At 46.9% G+C, this 17,767-nt stretch overlaps 1 protein-coding gene across 1 annotated transcript; it reads left to right on the top strand.

The window, feature by feature from the left end:
- The first annotated feature begins 11,381 nt into the window (after nt 1-11,381).
- LOC138580887 (hemoglobin subunit beta-2-like) lies at nt 11,382-17,408 on the top strand. The gene is made up of 3 exons (XM_069651781.1): nt 11,382-11,556; nt 12,468-12,690; nt 17,054-17,408. Exons 1-3 carry the CDS (start codon nt 11,465-11,467, stop codon nt 17,180-17,182), a joined length of 444 nt encoding a protein of 147 aa, XP_069507882.1. The 5' UTR covers nt 11,382-11,464; the 3' UTR covers nt 17,183-17,408.
- Nucleotides 17,409-17,767: the final 359 nt, after the last annotated feature.

The following is a 17,767-nucleotide window of genomic DNA, read 5'->3' as shown; positions in this document are numbered from 1 at the left end:
TCAGCATGGATAGTTGGCCACTCATTCGTTTTCAGGACAGGCAGATTGGCAGAAGAGACTAAAGAGGGGCCACCTTTCAGAAACACCATTACTTCATGGTGGGGATACAGAGGCCTATGCTGGGCGGACGTCCAAAAAACATTAGCGGAACTGGTGGCATACAGGGACCCACCTGAATTCCTGATAATACATCTAGGGGGCAACGACCTAGTCAGCACAGCTAGACGCACTCTATGCGAAGAAATTTGCTCCTCCCTAGCAGGCATTTCGCACAACTGGAGGGGTACCGAAATATATTTCTCAGCCATTTAACCAAGAAAGAAATGGCTAGGGGCCAACTGCTACAAAGCTATAGACATATCCAGAAGAAAACTGAACAGGACCATAGAGAGATTCTGTATGACTAGAGGACTGGGTTTCATAAAACACGCAGCCATTACACTAGGCAACCCAGACCTTTTTCTCGACGACGGCACCCATCTGATATGTGATATTGTTATTGTCATAACCCATATCTGTACAATAAAATCCTACTGCCTTTTTATTGCCAACACTTGAACCAAGTTGTGAGCCTATCATTATGGGTGAGGGTTTGGGGTTCAGCCATTACTAATGCATGCATATGCGTTCAGCAGTTAATGGTGGCGCAGTGGGGCTGAGCAGATTGAATGTAACATGCTGAAAAATCTGCAGGCTGTATTGTTTCGTATAGCCCACATATCGACCTATAAAAACCCAGCACATCACATCGAGGGTACCAATTAAGCAATGAGCCCCTTGCAGGGGGCCCCAGGGCATTACTTGATGTGGTAATGCCCTTGGGCCCATAGTTACAGGCCAGGCTGCCATCCCCACTCCCACCGGGTATGAATAAAAGTGAGAGAATTCATTATTTTGCTGGCTGAGTATAGCCACTAACAAGCAAAGCGTGGCATAACCAACAACATACACAGCACAACATATCAACACTTTAACAACCCGTTGTCATACACTTTGAGAAAAGTGCAAATACATTTTATATGTTGATTGCATTAATAACTAAAGTATTCATCATACTGAGATCTGGGTTTTCAAACCCCATATTTTGGATGCAGGCTGGGCTGCATATTGTCGTAAATCGTACAGTTAGACCCCAGAGACAGTCACAATAAGATCCAGAACCTGTCGACGAACTGCCCCAACAAGGGGAGGATCTCAAACATACGCAAGTCCTACAAGCAGGACGCCCACAACCTAACTGAAAGGGTCACGGTGGCAGAGACTACTCTCCAGGAAAACATAGAGGACACCCGAGACCTGAAGAGGACGGTCCAGGATCTGGAACAGAAAGTGGTTAGGTTGGAGGCCAGCTCTGAGGAGGCCGAAGGGCGAGCCCGCCGAAATAATATTTGCATACTAGGGGTCCCTGAGGACTTGGAGGGCCCAGACCCGACAGACTTCAGTGAAACTGCTACAGGAAATAGGACCGGGTAACCTCTCCCAAGGATTTTTCGTGGAAAGGGCCCATAGATCCCTTCAGAAACGTCCTCCGCCCGGATCCCATACACGCCCAATTAGAGCCAAGATCTTAAATTTCCGAGATCGAGAAACCATATTGAGATACTCCAGAGAAGGTGGGGAGATAAAGAGGAAAGATTCAACAATAGTTATATACCCCGACTATACCCCTGCAGTGCAACGTGCAAGGAACTCCATGATCCCAATAAAAGCCCGGCTATGGAAACTTAATTTAAAATACATGCTGCTCTAACCATCATGCCTCAAGGTTCTCTATAACGGAAAAGCGATATTCCTAGAGACTCCAGCCGCCGCCAACATGTGGCTTGAACATAACAACCTGGCAGATGATGGAACAGGACTATCAAAGTTGGATCGGGGCTGAACAGGAACCTGCCAGAAAGAAAAGGAAATGGGTATTCCCCACATAATGACCGACCCCAGCCAAGCACAATTCAATGCAAGTCTTTTGTAAAGTAAGCTATACCGGACGAGAGCTCAAAGGACCACACGAGCGAAGTTAGGCAACCCACCCCACTGAAAACTGTGTGAGCAGTCTGCTCACACACAGCCTGATCCAGAAGGCCAGGAGTGGCCTGGAAGGCTCGGGACCCCCTGAGCGTTGCAAGTTGGGAGCAACTGCTAGGGACTGTTCAACTTGTTTTGTTTGTTTTCCCCATTCAAGGCAATGGGAGTTACTCAAGTTACAGAATCTCCTACGAGTGAAACAAAAGATGCTGAAGAAGGTGGACGGGAGGGGAGATGGCAGGGATCAGGTGAACCTGCAGAAGACACTGGTAGGTGCCGGACTGATTCAGAGACAATTCGATTGATCTGACATGGCATCTAACGCTAAAATAAAGATAATGACGTGGAATGTGAGGGGCTTGGGAGCCTACTTACGACGAAACAGAATCAAGTCCTACTTGAACAGAAAAAGAGTACAAATAACGCTGCTGCAGGAGACACACTGCACGGCGACTCCCTGGCTAGACTGGGGGAACATTGGGGGGGACAGCGCGTGGGCACTACTTACTCTAAATACGCAAGAGGTGTGTACACTTGGATCCATCCCCAACTCCCAATCCACTTAATCAGGTCTGAGACAGACCCTGAGGCAAGGTTTGTAATTCTCTGGGGCCGATTGGAACAGGAAGAAATATGCATAGTAAACTCTTACCTCCCCAATGCTAACATTCCAACACACTTGAACTCTATGTATGCTAAAATCGCACCTTACAGACATAGTATTTTTTTCTGGGGGGGAGACTTTAATTGTGTCCATGATGCAAACCTTGACAGGTCCCTGCCTCACCCGAAAGGCCCCTCAGCGGCAACCACAGCCTTGTCCTTATTATCAGATAGATTGAACCTAGCTGACATTTGGAGAGAGCGTCATCCTGACTCCCGGGGGTACTCATACTTCTCCTCCCCTCATGATCTTCACACGAGGATAGACTACATCTTCATAGGTAAAGAACACCTGTCACAAATAGAAGAAGCACAAAATTTGGGAAGAACCATTTCTGACCACTCGCCGCTCTTAATAGAATGGAATCAAACTGGCCCCAGACCCCCTATCCCTATGTGGAGAATGCCGATAGACGCCCTAAGCGACCCGGCGTTCAGGGAAGAAATGCATGAATTTATAGATAGTTTCATTGAGAGGAACACAGGGAGCGTTACCCACCTGAGCACGATGTGGGACGCTCTTAAAGTAGTGGCGAGGGGAGAAATCATCGCGAAAGCAATGGGCATCAGGAAACAATTGAGGGCTGAATTAGATCAGTGGGAACGACAGGTTGAGCAACTCGAAGCTACCCCGGTGAACACTCACCAAAGAGAAGATAACCTTAAGGAACTTAGAGTTAAATGTGCCCTGGCATGGGAAAGACTAGCCACATTTGATTATGCCACCAAAACAAACAGAACGCACAGAGAAGCCGATAGACCTAGCAGAATGCTGGCCTGGTTATGTAGGAAAGAACACCCCAAACACACGATCACCATGATACAGACTGAAGAAGGTAAGGTAGTACAGACACAGCAAGATATAAACGAAACCTTCAAGGGCTTTTATGAACACCTTTACTCTCACAGGGATCAGGTTCCCCGAGAGCAAATCATAGACACCCTGGAGGAAATAGGGCTCCCCAAAATGACCCCTGAACAGGCTGACGCTCTTGATGCAGATATCACAGCGGAGGATATAACAGAGGCAATCAAGTCACTGGCCACCGCTAAGACCCCCGGGAGCGACGGACTACCCACTGAGTTCTATAAGGCATATGAGACCTCCCTAACACCCTTGTTACATGAGGTTTTTCAGGAGGCACATGAGAGAGGGATACTTCCTGACAGCATGAGGGAGACCCTGTTAATTCCAATTATCAAGCCTAATAGGCCTGCCGACAAATGTGACTCCTACCGCCCAATAGCCATGCTTAATTACGACGTGAAAATATTGACCACGGTATTAGCAGGTAGACTGGCCAAAATCATAGGGGATGTAGATGCATGAGGATCAGTGTGGCTTCATACCAGGCCGGAACACGACCAAGAACCTACGTAGAGTACAACAGATTATTGCTCAGACGGAGGCTAATACAGAGACATATAAGCTGCTGTCCCTTGATGCCATTAAGGCGTTCGATTCTATATTTTGGGAGTGGCTAGTGGCGGTTCTTATGGGTTTCGCTTTGGCCCAGGGTTCATTAGATGGATCAAGATACTTTATACCAAACCTAAGGCCAGAGTAAAAACAGGAAAATACATATCAGTGGCCTGGGACATATGTAGGGGCACTAGGCAGGGATGCCCACTCTCCCACATGCTTTACGTACTAGGACTGGAACCCGTTGCTATATACTTCCGAAGACAATTCTTTGACGCCTGGATATGGCTGGGGGGTATTGACCATATTATCTCCCTTTACGCAGACGACATACTACTGTACGTCAGGGACCCACAAAACAACGTGCCCACGATGTTAGATGTCTTAGACAACTTTGCAAATTTTTCTGGTATACAATTCAGTAGGGCGAAGTCCTGCCTATTCCCCCTGGCAGGCCTCAAGGGGAAAGACATAACAGAACTTCCTGCGGTAGGAATACAGTGGGAGCTGACCTCATTCAAGTATTTAGGGATACACATAATGCATACCCCTACATTAATGCATGAGCACAATACGAAGACTGCGATCCCAGCCCTGAGAAAATCCATGCAATTCTGGGTGAAACTTCCCCTATCCATGATGGGAAGAGCTGCAATAATTAAAATGATTGTCCTTCCCAGATTCTTGTACGGGTTCCAGAATATACATTTTTACATCAATGTGCCTTTTTTCCGCCTGCTTGAAAGGATAACCCGGGATTTCTTGTGGGGGTCAGGGAGACGCAAAATAGCACTCTCCACCCTGATGCTACCGTACACCAGGGGGGAATTCAACTCCCAAACTTTGAAAAGTACTACCTGGCAGCACAGCTTAGTTTTTTCACCAAATGGCTAGCAGATGAAGCCACATCTGAGACCCCCCTGCTGCAGACCCTAGTATACCCGTTGCATATGAAAGAACTCATCTGGGCCCCCTCCCACCTGATGCAAAATGCCCCTTTCACGGCCATCCTGGGACAAATAATTTGGCGCAGGACAGTAACCCTTACCTGCACTAAGCGCCACTACTCCCCGGACATACCACTACTCTCGGACCTATGCGGCTCCGTCACAGATCTGCACCACCTCAGAGTGTAGATGGAGTCCATATAGGCCAGTTCCTGTGTTATCAGAAGATGAGAACCGTAGCACAAACCAAGTGGACGTCATGGACGGAGGAACCGGTATCAAACCCCCTGATTACACTACTTTATGCCCTGGGTGAAGGTTGGAAGCCGGTGTCCCAGATCTACGGCCACCAAAGTGACATCCTGTGACAGTTTAAGAGGGAAAGGTGCAGATCAGAGCATTTATCAGAGCCAATCAACTGATGGTGCAGTCATCCAGGAAGGCATAAATAGGGGAAGGTCATCTAGGAGTAGAGAAGACCACGCAAAAGATTTTAGCGAGAATTTTCTGGCCGGGGGTATATGGCCAAGTAGCATGGTTCTGCCAGCAGTGTTCGGAATGCCAAAAAAGAATCGAGCAAATGTAGTCAAGGCCCCTATCCAGTCAATGCCACTGATTTTAGAACCCTTTCAACGAATAAGAATGGACATCGTCGGTCCCTTGGATCCCACCAGTAGAGGTCACAAATATCTGCTGGTAGTAGTTGACTATGCGACCAGGTAACCCGAAGCTTTTCCATTACGCTCCACCTCTGCGCAACAGATATGTGATGTCCTCGTTCCATTTATAGCAAGAGTGGGTATTCCTAAAGAGATAGTTACAGATAGAGGCAGCAACTTCATATCAGCTGTGTTGAGACAAGTATGCGAGACCTTACACATACAACAACTTAGAACAGCCGTTTACCATCCCCAAACAGATGGCCTGGTTGAGAGATATAACCAGACAATAAAGCAGATGTTGAGGAAGACTGTACAACCTGCAGAGCAAAATTGGGATAGGCTGTTACCATAGATTTTAATGACATTGAGGAATACACCTCAGTCCTCAACGGGTTATGCCCCGTTTGAACTCTTGTTCGGAAGACCAGTGAGGACTCTCTTAGATATTCTAAAAGAAGGATGGGAGGAGCAAGCTCACCCAGAGGTTACCGTAACAGAATACGCTTCAGAGTTAAAGACAAGAGTGGAGAAGCTTCAAGCTGTGGCCCGTGAGAATCTGCAACAAGCTGTGGGGAAGCAAGAGCAATATTATAATCAGAAGTCACGGTTACGTACTTTCCAAGTTGGGGATCAGGTCCTTGTGCTTCTTCCTACCTCTGAAAACAAAATGTTAGCGTCTTGGAGGGGCCCGTATACGGTGGAGAAGGTGCTGGGACCGGTGACCTATAAGGAATGCCAACCTGATAATAAAATCCCTCTTCAAACCTACCATGTCAACTTATTAAAGAAGTGGGTGGAACCAGACGTGATGATTGCCATGATAAACATGGAGGAAGGAGCAACGGAATATCTACCGACTTCTGAGAAGGCAGTTGGTATGGAGACTTTAAACATCAACTCACAGCTAGACCCTATTCAAAAAAAGGAACTGGCCGAGTTGCTGGATCTCTATGCAGATTTGTTTTCCTCAGTGCCTGGGAGAACGACATTGACTTGCCATCGCATTCAGACTGATCCGGGTATCAGAGTACGAATAAGACTGTATAGAATACCAGAGGCCAGGTTACAAGCTGTGGAGAAAGAAGTTCAAGAGATGCTTCGGCTAGGGGTGGTGGAACCTTCCCATAGTGACTGGTGTTCTCCTCTTGTGATGGTTCCGAAGCCAGACGGGAGCATTCGCTTTTGCATGGATTTTGCATGGAAACGAGGTTTCCAGATTTGATGCATATCCAATGCCAAGGATCGATGACCTCCTAGAGAAACTGGGTGAAGCAAAATTCCTGACAACGATTGATCTAACCAAAGGCTACTGGCAGATTCCTTTGTTTCCTGAGGACAGGGAAAAGACTGCTTTCGCTACACCCAGCGGCTTGTTTCAATTTACCGTCCTTCCTTTTGGTTTACACGGGGCCCCAGCCACTTTCCAAAGGTTGCTGAATCACCTAATTAAAGGCCATGACGGTTATGTGGGGGCCTATTTGGATGATATTATGGTTTATAGCCAAACCTGGGCGGATCACCTGAAACATTTGGGGGCAATCTTTCGAAGACTGAAGGGAACAGGTCTACATATAAATCCAAAGAAGACAAATGTTGCAAACTCACATACCAGATATCTGGGATATTATGTGGGACAAGGAACCATCAGTCCGCAGCAAGAGAAGGTGGAGGCCATCCAGCAGTTACAGTTCCCAGCAAATACAAGCCAGATTAGAGCATTTCTAGGATTTGTGGGTTATTATCGTCGGTTCATACCACACTTTTCAACTCTTAACGAATTTGTTAAAATCTGATGCACTGCCAAAAAGGGAGTGGAGGAATCCTGAAACTGAAGGAGCAGTTAGGGCACTCAAGAACGGACAAAGCTGTTCTTCACTGCCCCGATTTTAAGGTGCCTTTTTATCTACACACAGATGCATCGGTAACAGGCATAGGAGCCGTTCTCTTTCAGAACAGATGGAAGGACGAGCGACCCATTCTATTTATTAGCAGGAAATTGATGCCGCATGAACTGAAGTATGCAACGATAGAAAAAGAATGCCTGGCACTAAAATGGGCAATAGATTCCTTGAGATATTATTTACTGGGCCGGAAGTTCACACTAGTTACAGATCATGCGCCACTGGTCTGGTTGTCCCGAAACAAAGAGACCAACCCCCGTGTCCTGAGGTGGTTCCTGTCGTTGCAGCCTTATTCGTTCCAGACTGTTAACCAATCTGGAAGCAAGATGTCTCAAGCAGATTTCCTGTCTAGAATACATGCCCTTCCCGAGCGTAAGGGCTTAAGGGAGGGGAAATGTGACAGTTTAAGAGGGAAAGGTGCAGATCAGAGCATTTATCATAGCCAATCAACTGATGGTGCAGTCATCCAGGAAGGCAGGAAAGCTGAGGGGATTGTGATGTCAGCAGGAGATGATGTCGTGATGGGAGGGTCTTCCAGGGAAAGTCGGGTCTCTGTTCGAAATGAGAAAAGAAAGGGAAAAGAAAGGGTGCTTTTCTTAAAACAATACTGGTTTTTAATGTGGATGTTTTGTTTTGTTTTTTTCTGGTAGATGGGGTCTGCAGGCAGCTGAAAGCGGCGAAGAGGAAGGAGACTCGCATGAGGAAACGGCCGCGTATGAATGGACCTATTAGGAAAGAGATGGCGTGCTAACGCTGGAAGCTCCGGTTGAGCACGTTTAAAAGGGGTTAAAGTTTATAAGTCAAGTTCATAGGATAACCGACGCAGAGAAGCCTTTGTCGGAACCTGAAGCACGAAGCTGACACTGACAGTCAGCTGTGCCTCCCAGCCGCTCAGTCCAACAGTCGAGTGCTGCTCACTCCTGCGCTCCGGCCCCCACCGTCGGAGGGGCGGAGTCCCACACAGAGCTGGCTGAGGCGACGCAGCTTCCCAAACAGGGGAGATCTGCATTGTCAAGGAGCAGCTGACTGTGCGACCAGGTCTTTGAGCGAACGAGGATCTCCGGAGATAGTCGATCTCCTAGAGACATAAGGAGAGAAAGGCAAGGAGGAGGCCTTGCTCCATCGACAGTGCTGCGGAGGCGGAGAACATAAAGGAGGTGAGGAGTGTGATGATTTCCCGAGATGTTAAAGAGAGGTAGAGGACTATTGTCAAATCGTTCACAAAGGGCAGTCTGAACTGTGAAGAGAGGCCTGTTATACACCCAGAGGCAAAAGCATTTTATAAGGGAACTATGAAAGTGAAAGAGGTCTCATGATGTCAATGAGGGTCGTAGACTTTTAAGGGAGCAATTATTGTTTCTTGGGGGAACGAAGCTGACCCTAATCAGTTAAAGGCCACATCTACTCTCTTTATTGAACGGGGGTGAGATCCATGTTATAGAAAAGACACAACCTCTGAGGTTAAGGCCCTGCCCTACAAACAGTGGCAGTTACTACAGAGGGACATTCCAAATTCTAACCTCACCAATTCAAAGACTGTTAAAAGCCTGAAGAAAAGGTTATGGACTCTAAGTTTAATAAAAGTTACTAGTTCAACGTAACATGTGTCAAGAGTGGTCTTTTCCCATCCGCACTCTTACACATCCCCAACCCACGGAGTGCCGTTTTGAGAGGCAAATTGGGAAGCGGACATGGGCCGGGATTTGTCAGATGGAGAATGGGAGAGGGCCTTGACATTTCCCAAGTCTGTCTCCAGAAACCACAGATTCAGACAAGTACAACTCAACCTGCTACACCGAACATACTTAACCCCATCCAGGCTGGCAAAAATCAATAATATGTCGCCCTCCAATTGCACATGGTGTGGACAGAATAATGCTGACTTGATCCACATGTTCTGGAAGTGCATTAAGACACAATCCCTGTGGACTGCCATCCAGCAGACAAGCGATAATCTGGGGGTGACTAGATACAAACGGACCCCAGAGGAATGCCTATTGGGCACATACACTAGACCGGCCAAACTCAAGCACCTCACCAGACTAATGGACATTATGTGTATACTGGCAAAGAGGACTATGGCAATGTCTTGGAAGAAAACGGCCGGGCCCCAACAGAAAAGCTGTCACTCTGAGCTGAAACGCTGGGTACGAGCAGAAACAACGGCTTGAGAGGACAGTGTAGCCAGATCCACAGATGACTCTAGTATGACCCTCGAGGCCTGGAAAGAACTCACAGACTCCCTGTTTTACCCCTCAGATGACAAGCCCCCATGAACTGGTATGAATCCACTGAAAACAGACCCATGAACTGAATTGGCAAGACCTGTGACCACTTCACTGCTACCTCACTGGGCTCTCACAGGCATGGGCCCCTCCCTTTCCCCCCTCCAGACCATCTGGACCCCCCCCCCGCTCCACCAAGCGGCATTAGCTCAACGGGAAAAACACTGGGAGATAGTTAATGTTGTAATGTTAATTTGTTAAATGTTTTATTCTGAAATGCTCATTATCCTCGAATTATGGACATATCAGGTCCTGTAAATGTATTAAATAATAAATGCCAATAAACAAATTTGAAAATAAAATTGTCGTAAATCGTCCTGGCACATGGGACACCCAAGTAGGAGAACAAAAGCCCTCGGATACATGTATGGATAGCTCACGGGCAACGTGCTCGCCTTGGAAGCAAGACGACAGGAACAACACAGGTTCAATCCTGGGTCCGCGCTTAGAAACCTCTGGGAATTAAGAGTGTTATAAAAAACCTATCCAATGATATCATATACTCAAGCTTCTGTGAGGGAAGACAAACTGACATAGAGGAAGGACACTTCACTGTGTAGTAGTCCATGTAGTCTTAGACTCTGAGAAGAGCAAGTACACCCTCACAGTGCCTCAATGCGAAAGCGAAAGGAAGTGCTCAGTGTACTCTCATACTAGTTTGAGGCAGTCACTTCCTGCCACACTGCATAGGAAGAGGACAGTCCCCTGAGCAGTGCTCTGACATTTGGAGGAGAGCAAATACCTCCTGCCAATTCCGCACTGCCAGTGAAAGAGGACTTCATATATTATTATAGGCTTTCCCTTGATTCTGAAATCCCAGGAGAGCAGGTGCGCTCTGCACATAGAGAGGCAGAGAGCGCGAGAGCGAGGGTGTGAGGGGTGTGAGGGTTCAAATAGGTGTTCAGTTGAATGTACCACCTAGGGAAGAAACCGACCCTCTCCCACAGTGCAGCAGAGGACGGGCAGGTCAACAGAAAGGGCTTGCTTCATGAATTCTGATATTCTGAGGAGCGCAGCAAGGCCATGGAATTGTGGCAGAGAGCTAGGGGGAAATCTGGGGTTGCTACCTTTGTGTGTGTGTGTGTTTGTGAGAGAGGACATCCCTGCCACACTTTTCTGCAAGAATGAAAATTCCAGCAGGACGTGTCATACACATTTGTATACCATTAGCAAGGTGCCACCTCCTCTTTGGGACAGATGGATGCAGCCATCAAGCTGCCTCACTGTTTGATTGAAACACCACCAGGCATGGCAGAAAATCACACTGGAAAGCAGAATGGCAAAGTGTTCTAGGTGCTGGGGATGCGATGCAGAAAACACTCAAAAAAGAAACACCTCCCTTTAAAGGGAGGGTCCTGAAAAGGCTGTTTGAGAGGGGCAGAAGGGTCTGGCAGGAGAGATAAGAGGGGCGACACTGACTCAGCAGGAGCAGCACTGGGTGGGACCTGGCAGAGGTCCCTATAAATCTCCGGGGCTCTGGCAACTCTCCAGCAGAAGCAGCTTCCAGCAGCAGAATCTGACTCAGCAGACCACAGCGCCATCAGAACCCAAAGCAAAGATGGTTCACTGGACAGCAGAAGAGAAGGCCGCCATCGCCTCTGTGTGGAGTCAGGTGGACGTGGAGGCTGATGGGCAGGACACCCTGGCCAGGTAACCAGAGCCAATCGCTGGCGCACCCCACGCTCCACTTCTTTACTTCCTTTCCTTTAGTTTCCTTTTACTTTCACACCCCTAATTGAGATAAGCACCTCCATATTTTACCTGGGTCTAATCATTTTGATTTCCTTGACCTCTAATAACTGCAAGTCATTCATTCTCACTATTTTCTAGTCCTTTTGTGTATCCACGTCCTTACCTTCTCACCCTCTCTATCTCTATGCGTTGTGTTCTGTGTCTCAAATGCAGTTGCGCCAAACAACTTAGACCCCCAACCTCCAATGACCCCCCCCCACCCCCCATGAAGCCTCACTTGTGCAGGCCCTTCCAATCATCTTCACTTTTCCCTCTGCAGTATGTAATCCCTCCCACATGTAAACTGCCCCTCCCCCGCCCTTCCACAACTCCTCAGTCACCCTCCCTTCCTCTGCAGCGCAGTCAGGTGTTTTCCCTAATCCTGCAAAAGAGGAGGAAGGCTGCAGCCGATGACTGACGGGAAATATAAACACCGGAACTTAAAGCCTAATATTGTCCACCCCTATATAGGTCCTCTTCTGGCAGATCAGGGCGCACACTCCCCTTCTGTACCTCTGATTGCCACGCTCACTTGCGTGACGTTGTAACCTGGATTATCTTACTGTAAAGAACAGCGCCCAGATGCCTCCTGGTTGAGTGCGCCATACAAATTACAAAATAACTAACTAAATAAATAAATTATATATATGTTTAAAGGGCCACTTGCTCCATATTCTCGCCAGTGTGTCTGTCCAATGTATTGGGCCTCTGGAGGTTGTCATGTGTATCCTTCTATCACAGATGAAGACTGACTCAGATAAATGAAAATATTAACTATTTGCCCCACCCCACATCCCTAACGTGCCCCCCTCTTGTCTCCTGCCGTTTAGGGTGCTGATAGTCTATCCCTGGACCCAGAGGTACTTCAGCAGCTTTGGATCCCTGTCCAGTGCGGCAGCCATTTCTGGCAACCCCAAGGTGCGCGAGCACGGCAGGAAAGTCCTGACTGCCCTGGGAGGAGCCGTTCACCACCTAGATAGCATCAAACACACGCTGAGCAAACTAAGCGAGCTGCACGCCGACACCCTCCACGTGGACCCCCAGAACTTCAAGGTAAGGAGGAAACTGATCAGCATTCACACACTTCAGAGGGGTGACCTCAAGGAGAAAGTGTAAACCCCTAAGAGGGGTGGCAACAGAGAGTGAGGGAATGAGTGTGTGAGGGAGTGAGGGAGTGAATATACCTCTTACGAGTCTAACCTAAGGGAGAAGAGAACAGAAGAACGAGTAAATACTTCTCAGAGGACTAACCCAATAGACCAGAGAAGGTCCTGCTGGGAATGTTCTTAGATGCAGAAAATCTCTCTCCACACCATCCCCATGGAAACAGCAACCGTTAGCGCCCCAAGAAGACAACAGACTAATATGAGGGCTTGCCCCAGAGAGGAGAGAGGGGAAAGAGCCGAGCGTGAGAGAGAGAAGGAAGAGATGGGCCATGAGGGAGATAAAAGGATTTAAAGAGTGAGGGGAGACAGGCAGTGAGTGCAAGAACTATAGTGACTGACAGAGAGGCGGGGCAAGAGGCAGAGGGGAAGACTTGAGGAGAGATGGAATGGTGTGCAGCAAGTGGAAGGAACTGGGATGGAAGAGAAAAGCTGGCAATTATACCCATACTTAATATTATACATATATTGTTTATTGGTTTATATAAACCTTTACAAAATCTCATAAAATTCTTTAAACCATAAGGCTAAAACATTCAGGTAACATCTTTTCAAATGTTCTCCAAAAACAATCTCCAAAATTCGTTTGAACATAAAGTAAAGCATTCAAATGCTTATCATTTCAAAAGGAACAAGACATTCCTAGCACAATAGTTAAACAAAAATTCCTTGACATACACAGAATCATTACAAATTCCCAAATACAAAATAGACAGGGATAAAATAGCCACAAAGCGACGATCACTCCATTCCTGACAACACAACAAAAATACAAGCCTCTTTCAATATAAAACAACCTCACATATCTGCACCCTAAGTCACATTACAAACATTCTTCAAAAAAGGAATTCACCCTGATCTTTAAAGACATTGATAAACCATGTAGTATTTCATTCCAAATCAGGTCACTTTGTACATTAGATGTATCACGGACGAATTTGGAGAAATAGTCCAACCTCTCCTTACTCAGCTATGGGCAGAACAATAAAAGGTGCATCAAAGTTTCAGTCTCCCCAACGGCTAAACAAAATCTGCATACTTTCAGGTCCTCAGGGATTAATTTACGCATAGAACCAATTTCATTTGTATTTAAGACGTTGCACCTAAATCGCATCGTACTGTTCCTCAGATGACGCGAGGGGTATTTTACAGGGTATTTCTCTGGCTCTGGGTGCCATTCCCAGGCTGATACAATTTGACAGTACAACTCAGAATTCAATATAACTGCGTTATTACACACCCAATCAAACGCTTTGGTTAGCTTTTTACCTTTAATGGTTTCTCAATAAGACATTTCATTGTAACACCAACGTTTGACAATATTGTTTCCACATCAATTTTCAGATTCTGCATAAAATCCTAGGTCACATTGTCACTAAGTAGCTTATACATAGAATTACTATCGCTAAGTACACATTTTCTGTATAGTGCAATCATTTTACAGTCCATAAGACTTTTCAAAGAACCAAGTCCAAACTCATACCGAATTGATTTTCGGCAGGATATACAACACTCGCCTGTGCTTTCATAGTGATGTGTATTAAACCATTTTAAAGATGCTGTAACACATAAAGGAATGAGTGGCATATGGAGCCATGGAAAACCTCTGGCCAGGCCCCGGTTACGTCGTAGAAGGGGTATATGCGTCAGTGGCCACGCAACACAACACTGCAAAGTTGACACATATTGGTTACAGAGAACAGCGCCGGGATCACCTTCAAGGCACTGGCCCCAGAGTGTACAGAGAGATCAGGGGGACATATCCTTGATACCTTGTCACAGGGGAGTTGCTAGGTCTGGAAAAGACCCGGGGCTATGCTGATGTGAGAACTGTTGGGACTGGGGGCTAGCTAGTCTTTTGGCTGTAGCTCCTGAGATTCTATCCGGGGCTACAACCAAAAGATCAGGGGCTATAGCCCCCTTAGCCCCCCCCTAGCAACGCCCCTGCCTTGTCATTGGAAATTCCCACTGATAAGGCTAAACGGTCGCGACCATGGGCCCAGGATTTCAGTGTTTGCATTAGTGAGACCTTTCTTTTGGATTTGGCATAAAATGGCGGATCGTTTCTCCATGAGAGTCTTAATGTTGCCATCACATGATCCATGGCCTTATTATATGGCCTGCGCTCTCCTGGTCATCCAACAAGAACATTTTTCTGTAAAATCCTTAACGGATGTAAACAAACTTTCACTGATTGAAAGACAATGTGTCTATGAGTCTTATCATATCATGACCACGGGCATTGCTCTGGGCAATCTTCCATGCCAGGACTGTTACACTGGTCTGCACCATTACAGAAGTTGCCAGCCATATGCTATTGAATCTTAGCCTTGCCCTTAACCCTTTTTTCGTTTGTCTCCTTCTACTTTTCCCTCCCTTTGCCCTACCTCTTTTTCTTTTCGCCTTTAGATTTCCCTTCTTCTCTTATCCGTGCTGCTCTCCCCCTTTTTACTCACCCGCCTTAAACATATCCAGGTATCACATTTCGGCGTAGATGTAAGAGTTTTTGTGTTTATCACATACACACAAGTAGGGGCATTTTGTGGAGTAGAGACAGAATCATTTCTTGAACAAAGTATTTCTTACAAGTAGTTTATGTCTGTTGCTCTTGAAGCCGAGTGGTCGTTTTTTTTCAGGGAGTCACACCTGTTTAGGTTATGCCCCGATAGCATCACCCTCTTGAGGTTACATTCACTATAACTCATTAATATTCTGGAATATTGGTCTGGTTACCAAAGCAAGTGGTCTACAAAAGCCCACCTGATAAGAAACCACTGATCTGACAATATAAGAGGATAGTTGTTGCTCTCCCCGTGAAGTGCCAGTTGACAGGATGTATACAAATGATGCAACTAAACGGGCATCCATGAAGTCGGCTTAAGAAAGCAGTGAGAACTCAAATGAATGAATGATTCTGCATGGAAGGCACGGCACCAATAAAATATGAGCATCAATTTGTGTAATAAGTCTCATTTGGAGAGAAGGTCAAGAGGTATTATGTGAAGTGTCCTCTCGTGGGAAGCTTTGGGCAGGTCAGTCCTAAGACATAGGGCCTCATTACAACTCTGGCGGTAGCCGTGCCGTTAAAAACGGCACGGCTGCCGCCGGAGTTGCATTTTTTCCGGCACCCGCGAATGAGCAAGAACCGTGCTTGGCGGACCCGGTAATTGCCCATTCGCGGGTGCCGGAATCAAGAGCCTCCCGATCCCCATTCTCCCTCATAGGGCTGAATGGGGATGGGGACGTCGGATGCACCGGCACATTCAGAGTTGTGCCGTGCTTCCGAAGTGCTTTGCTCGCGTGTGCCATTACACCCGCCAGGAAAAATCTAGTGGGTGAGACGGCACCCGCGAGCAGAGCTCGTAGTATGGCAGTCTGGGAACTATGGTACGGGCATGCCTATAGGTACCGTAGTTCCCGGACCACCATGCTCGTAATGAGGCCCATAGTCAATCTTAACACCACACCAAAGATTGATTTTAAGAAGAGTGCACATTATTTGTTTGTCCCGTTGAAGGCATCTATTGAATGCATTTCCTATGCATCATTTTATGACCGAATCGTCAAAATGTTTGGGTATGTGAGGAGAAAAGTTGAGGCTCAAATTAGGGTGTGCAATGAAATCACTAGATGGTGTACTCACGTGTAAACATATCAGTAGATATGTAAAAGTATTTGGCTGATATGTGGCTTTTTTTAATAGTCCGGTACAATTCATTTTGGCTTTTGGTAATCACATGTCAATCCCTAATCTTTGCACTCCTCCTAATTAGAGTATTGAAGTTCATAGTTGTTTTCCCAATGGTTCAGCCGAGCTACAGACCTACCAGGGTTCCAACTCTGTTTCTCACTTAAGCATTCCCATGGCATTTTGCTAAGCCCAGCTTACCTCCAACACGTCTCCTGTTCTTCTTGTCAATACTCATCAGCTGCCAGATATGTTTGCTTATGTCAGCAGGCTAGATGAAAAATATAATATCAAGCTTACCTATCTAAACATATGTATGTTTATGTTTGTGCCTTTCTGTCAAAGCTGAAAAGTAACATGGTGTTTTTTCTGTTAAATAAAAGTCTTGTGTTTCCTTTGAGAGCACTGCTAAAACTTGTCATGCCAATAAAATGAAATTCAATTAGACTTTGAGGGATGGCCCTGGCGATGCACACACTCTTTGATGTCACAGTGTATCCCACACTCAGTGGGGTTTCCCGATTGCTGCACCTTCATTAACAGCCCCTATATTTTCCTCCCTCAGCTCCTTGGAAACTGCCTGGTGATCGTCTTGTCCCGCAAGCTGGGAGCCGCCTTCACCCCGGAAGTGCACGCCGCCTGGGAGAAGTTCCTGGCAGTGGCCTGCGCCGGCCTGTCCAAGCACTACCACTAAAGGCTTGTCTGCTTGGAGGCTTCATGCGTCGCTCTGTGTGTGTTGGTTGCAGACGCTGCTCTGTTATGACACTGGTCTGAGGACAGCCTTCCGTGAGCGGCCGTCTGGGGACAGTGGTCTGTAGATGGCGGCCTGTGAATTCCAGCAGCACAGGCAGAGGTTTCATTTGCAATTGTGTTAACATCTTACAACATCAATAATAAAGAGTTCCAGCGCCTTTCTAATACCCTCTGTGTCCTGTGTGATGTCTCCTCCACTAGAGGCCGCAGTGCTTCCATTAACTGGGAATGTATCAGTGTCACTCACCACTACCAGAAACACATTGCTCAATTCTTGCAGAGATTAAAGGGCGAGTGATAGTCACACGTGTGATCATAATCAAGGAGTTGATCTCAAGTGCCTCCATTTTGCTCTAAACCCAAGTGAGAACATGGTCATTTTCCAGGCTCCTGGGAATGTTCCCTAACTGACTTGCTTAGTGCCTTTCCAGCCAACTGTGGTACATGTGGCTGGATTGGTCAGAGGCCATTCTTAACATCCCCTAGGCTGCCCTCTCTTCCTCCCACCCTGGGGATCTGGCCCAAC

The sequence above is a fragment of the Ambystoma mexicanum genome, chromosome 3p, assembly GCF_040938575.1.
Source record: "Ambystoma mexicanum isolate Mex_15411 chromosome 3p, UKY_AmexF1_1, whole genome shotgun sequence".
In the NCBI taxonomy this organism is placed as follows: Eukaryota; Metazoa; Chordata; class Amphibia; order Caudata; family Ambystomatidae; genus Ambystoma; species Ambystoma mexicanum.
This window is presented reverse-complemented; position numbering and strand designations above follow the sequence as displayed.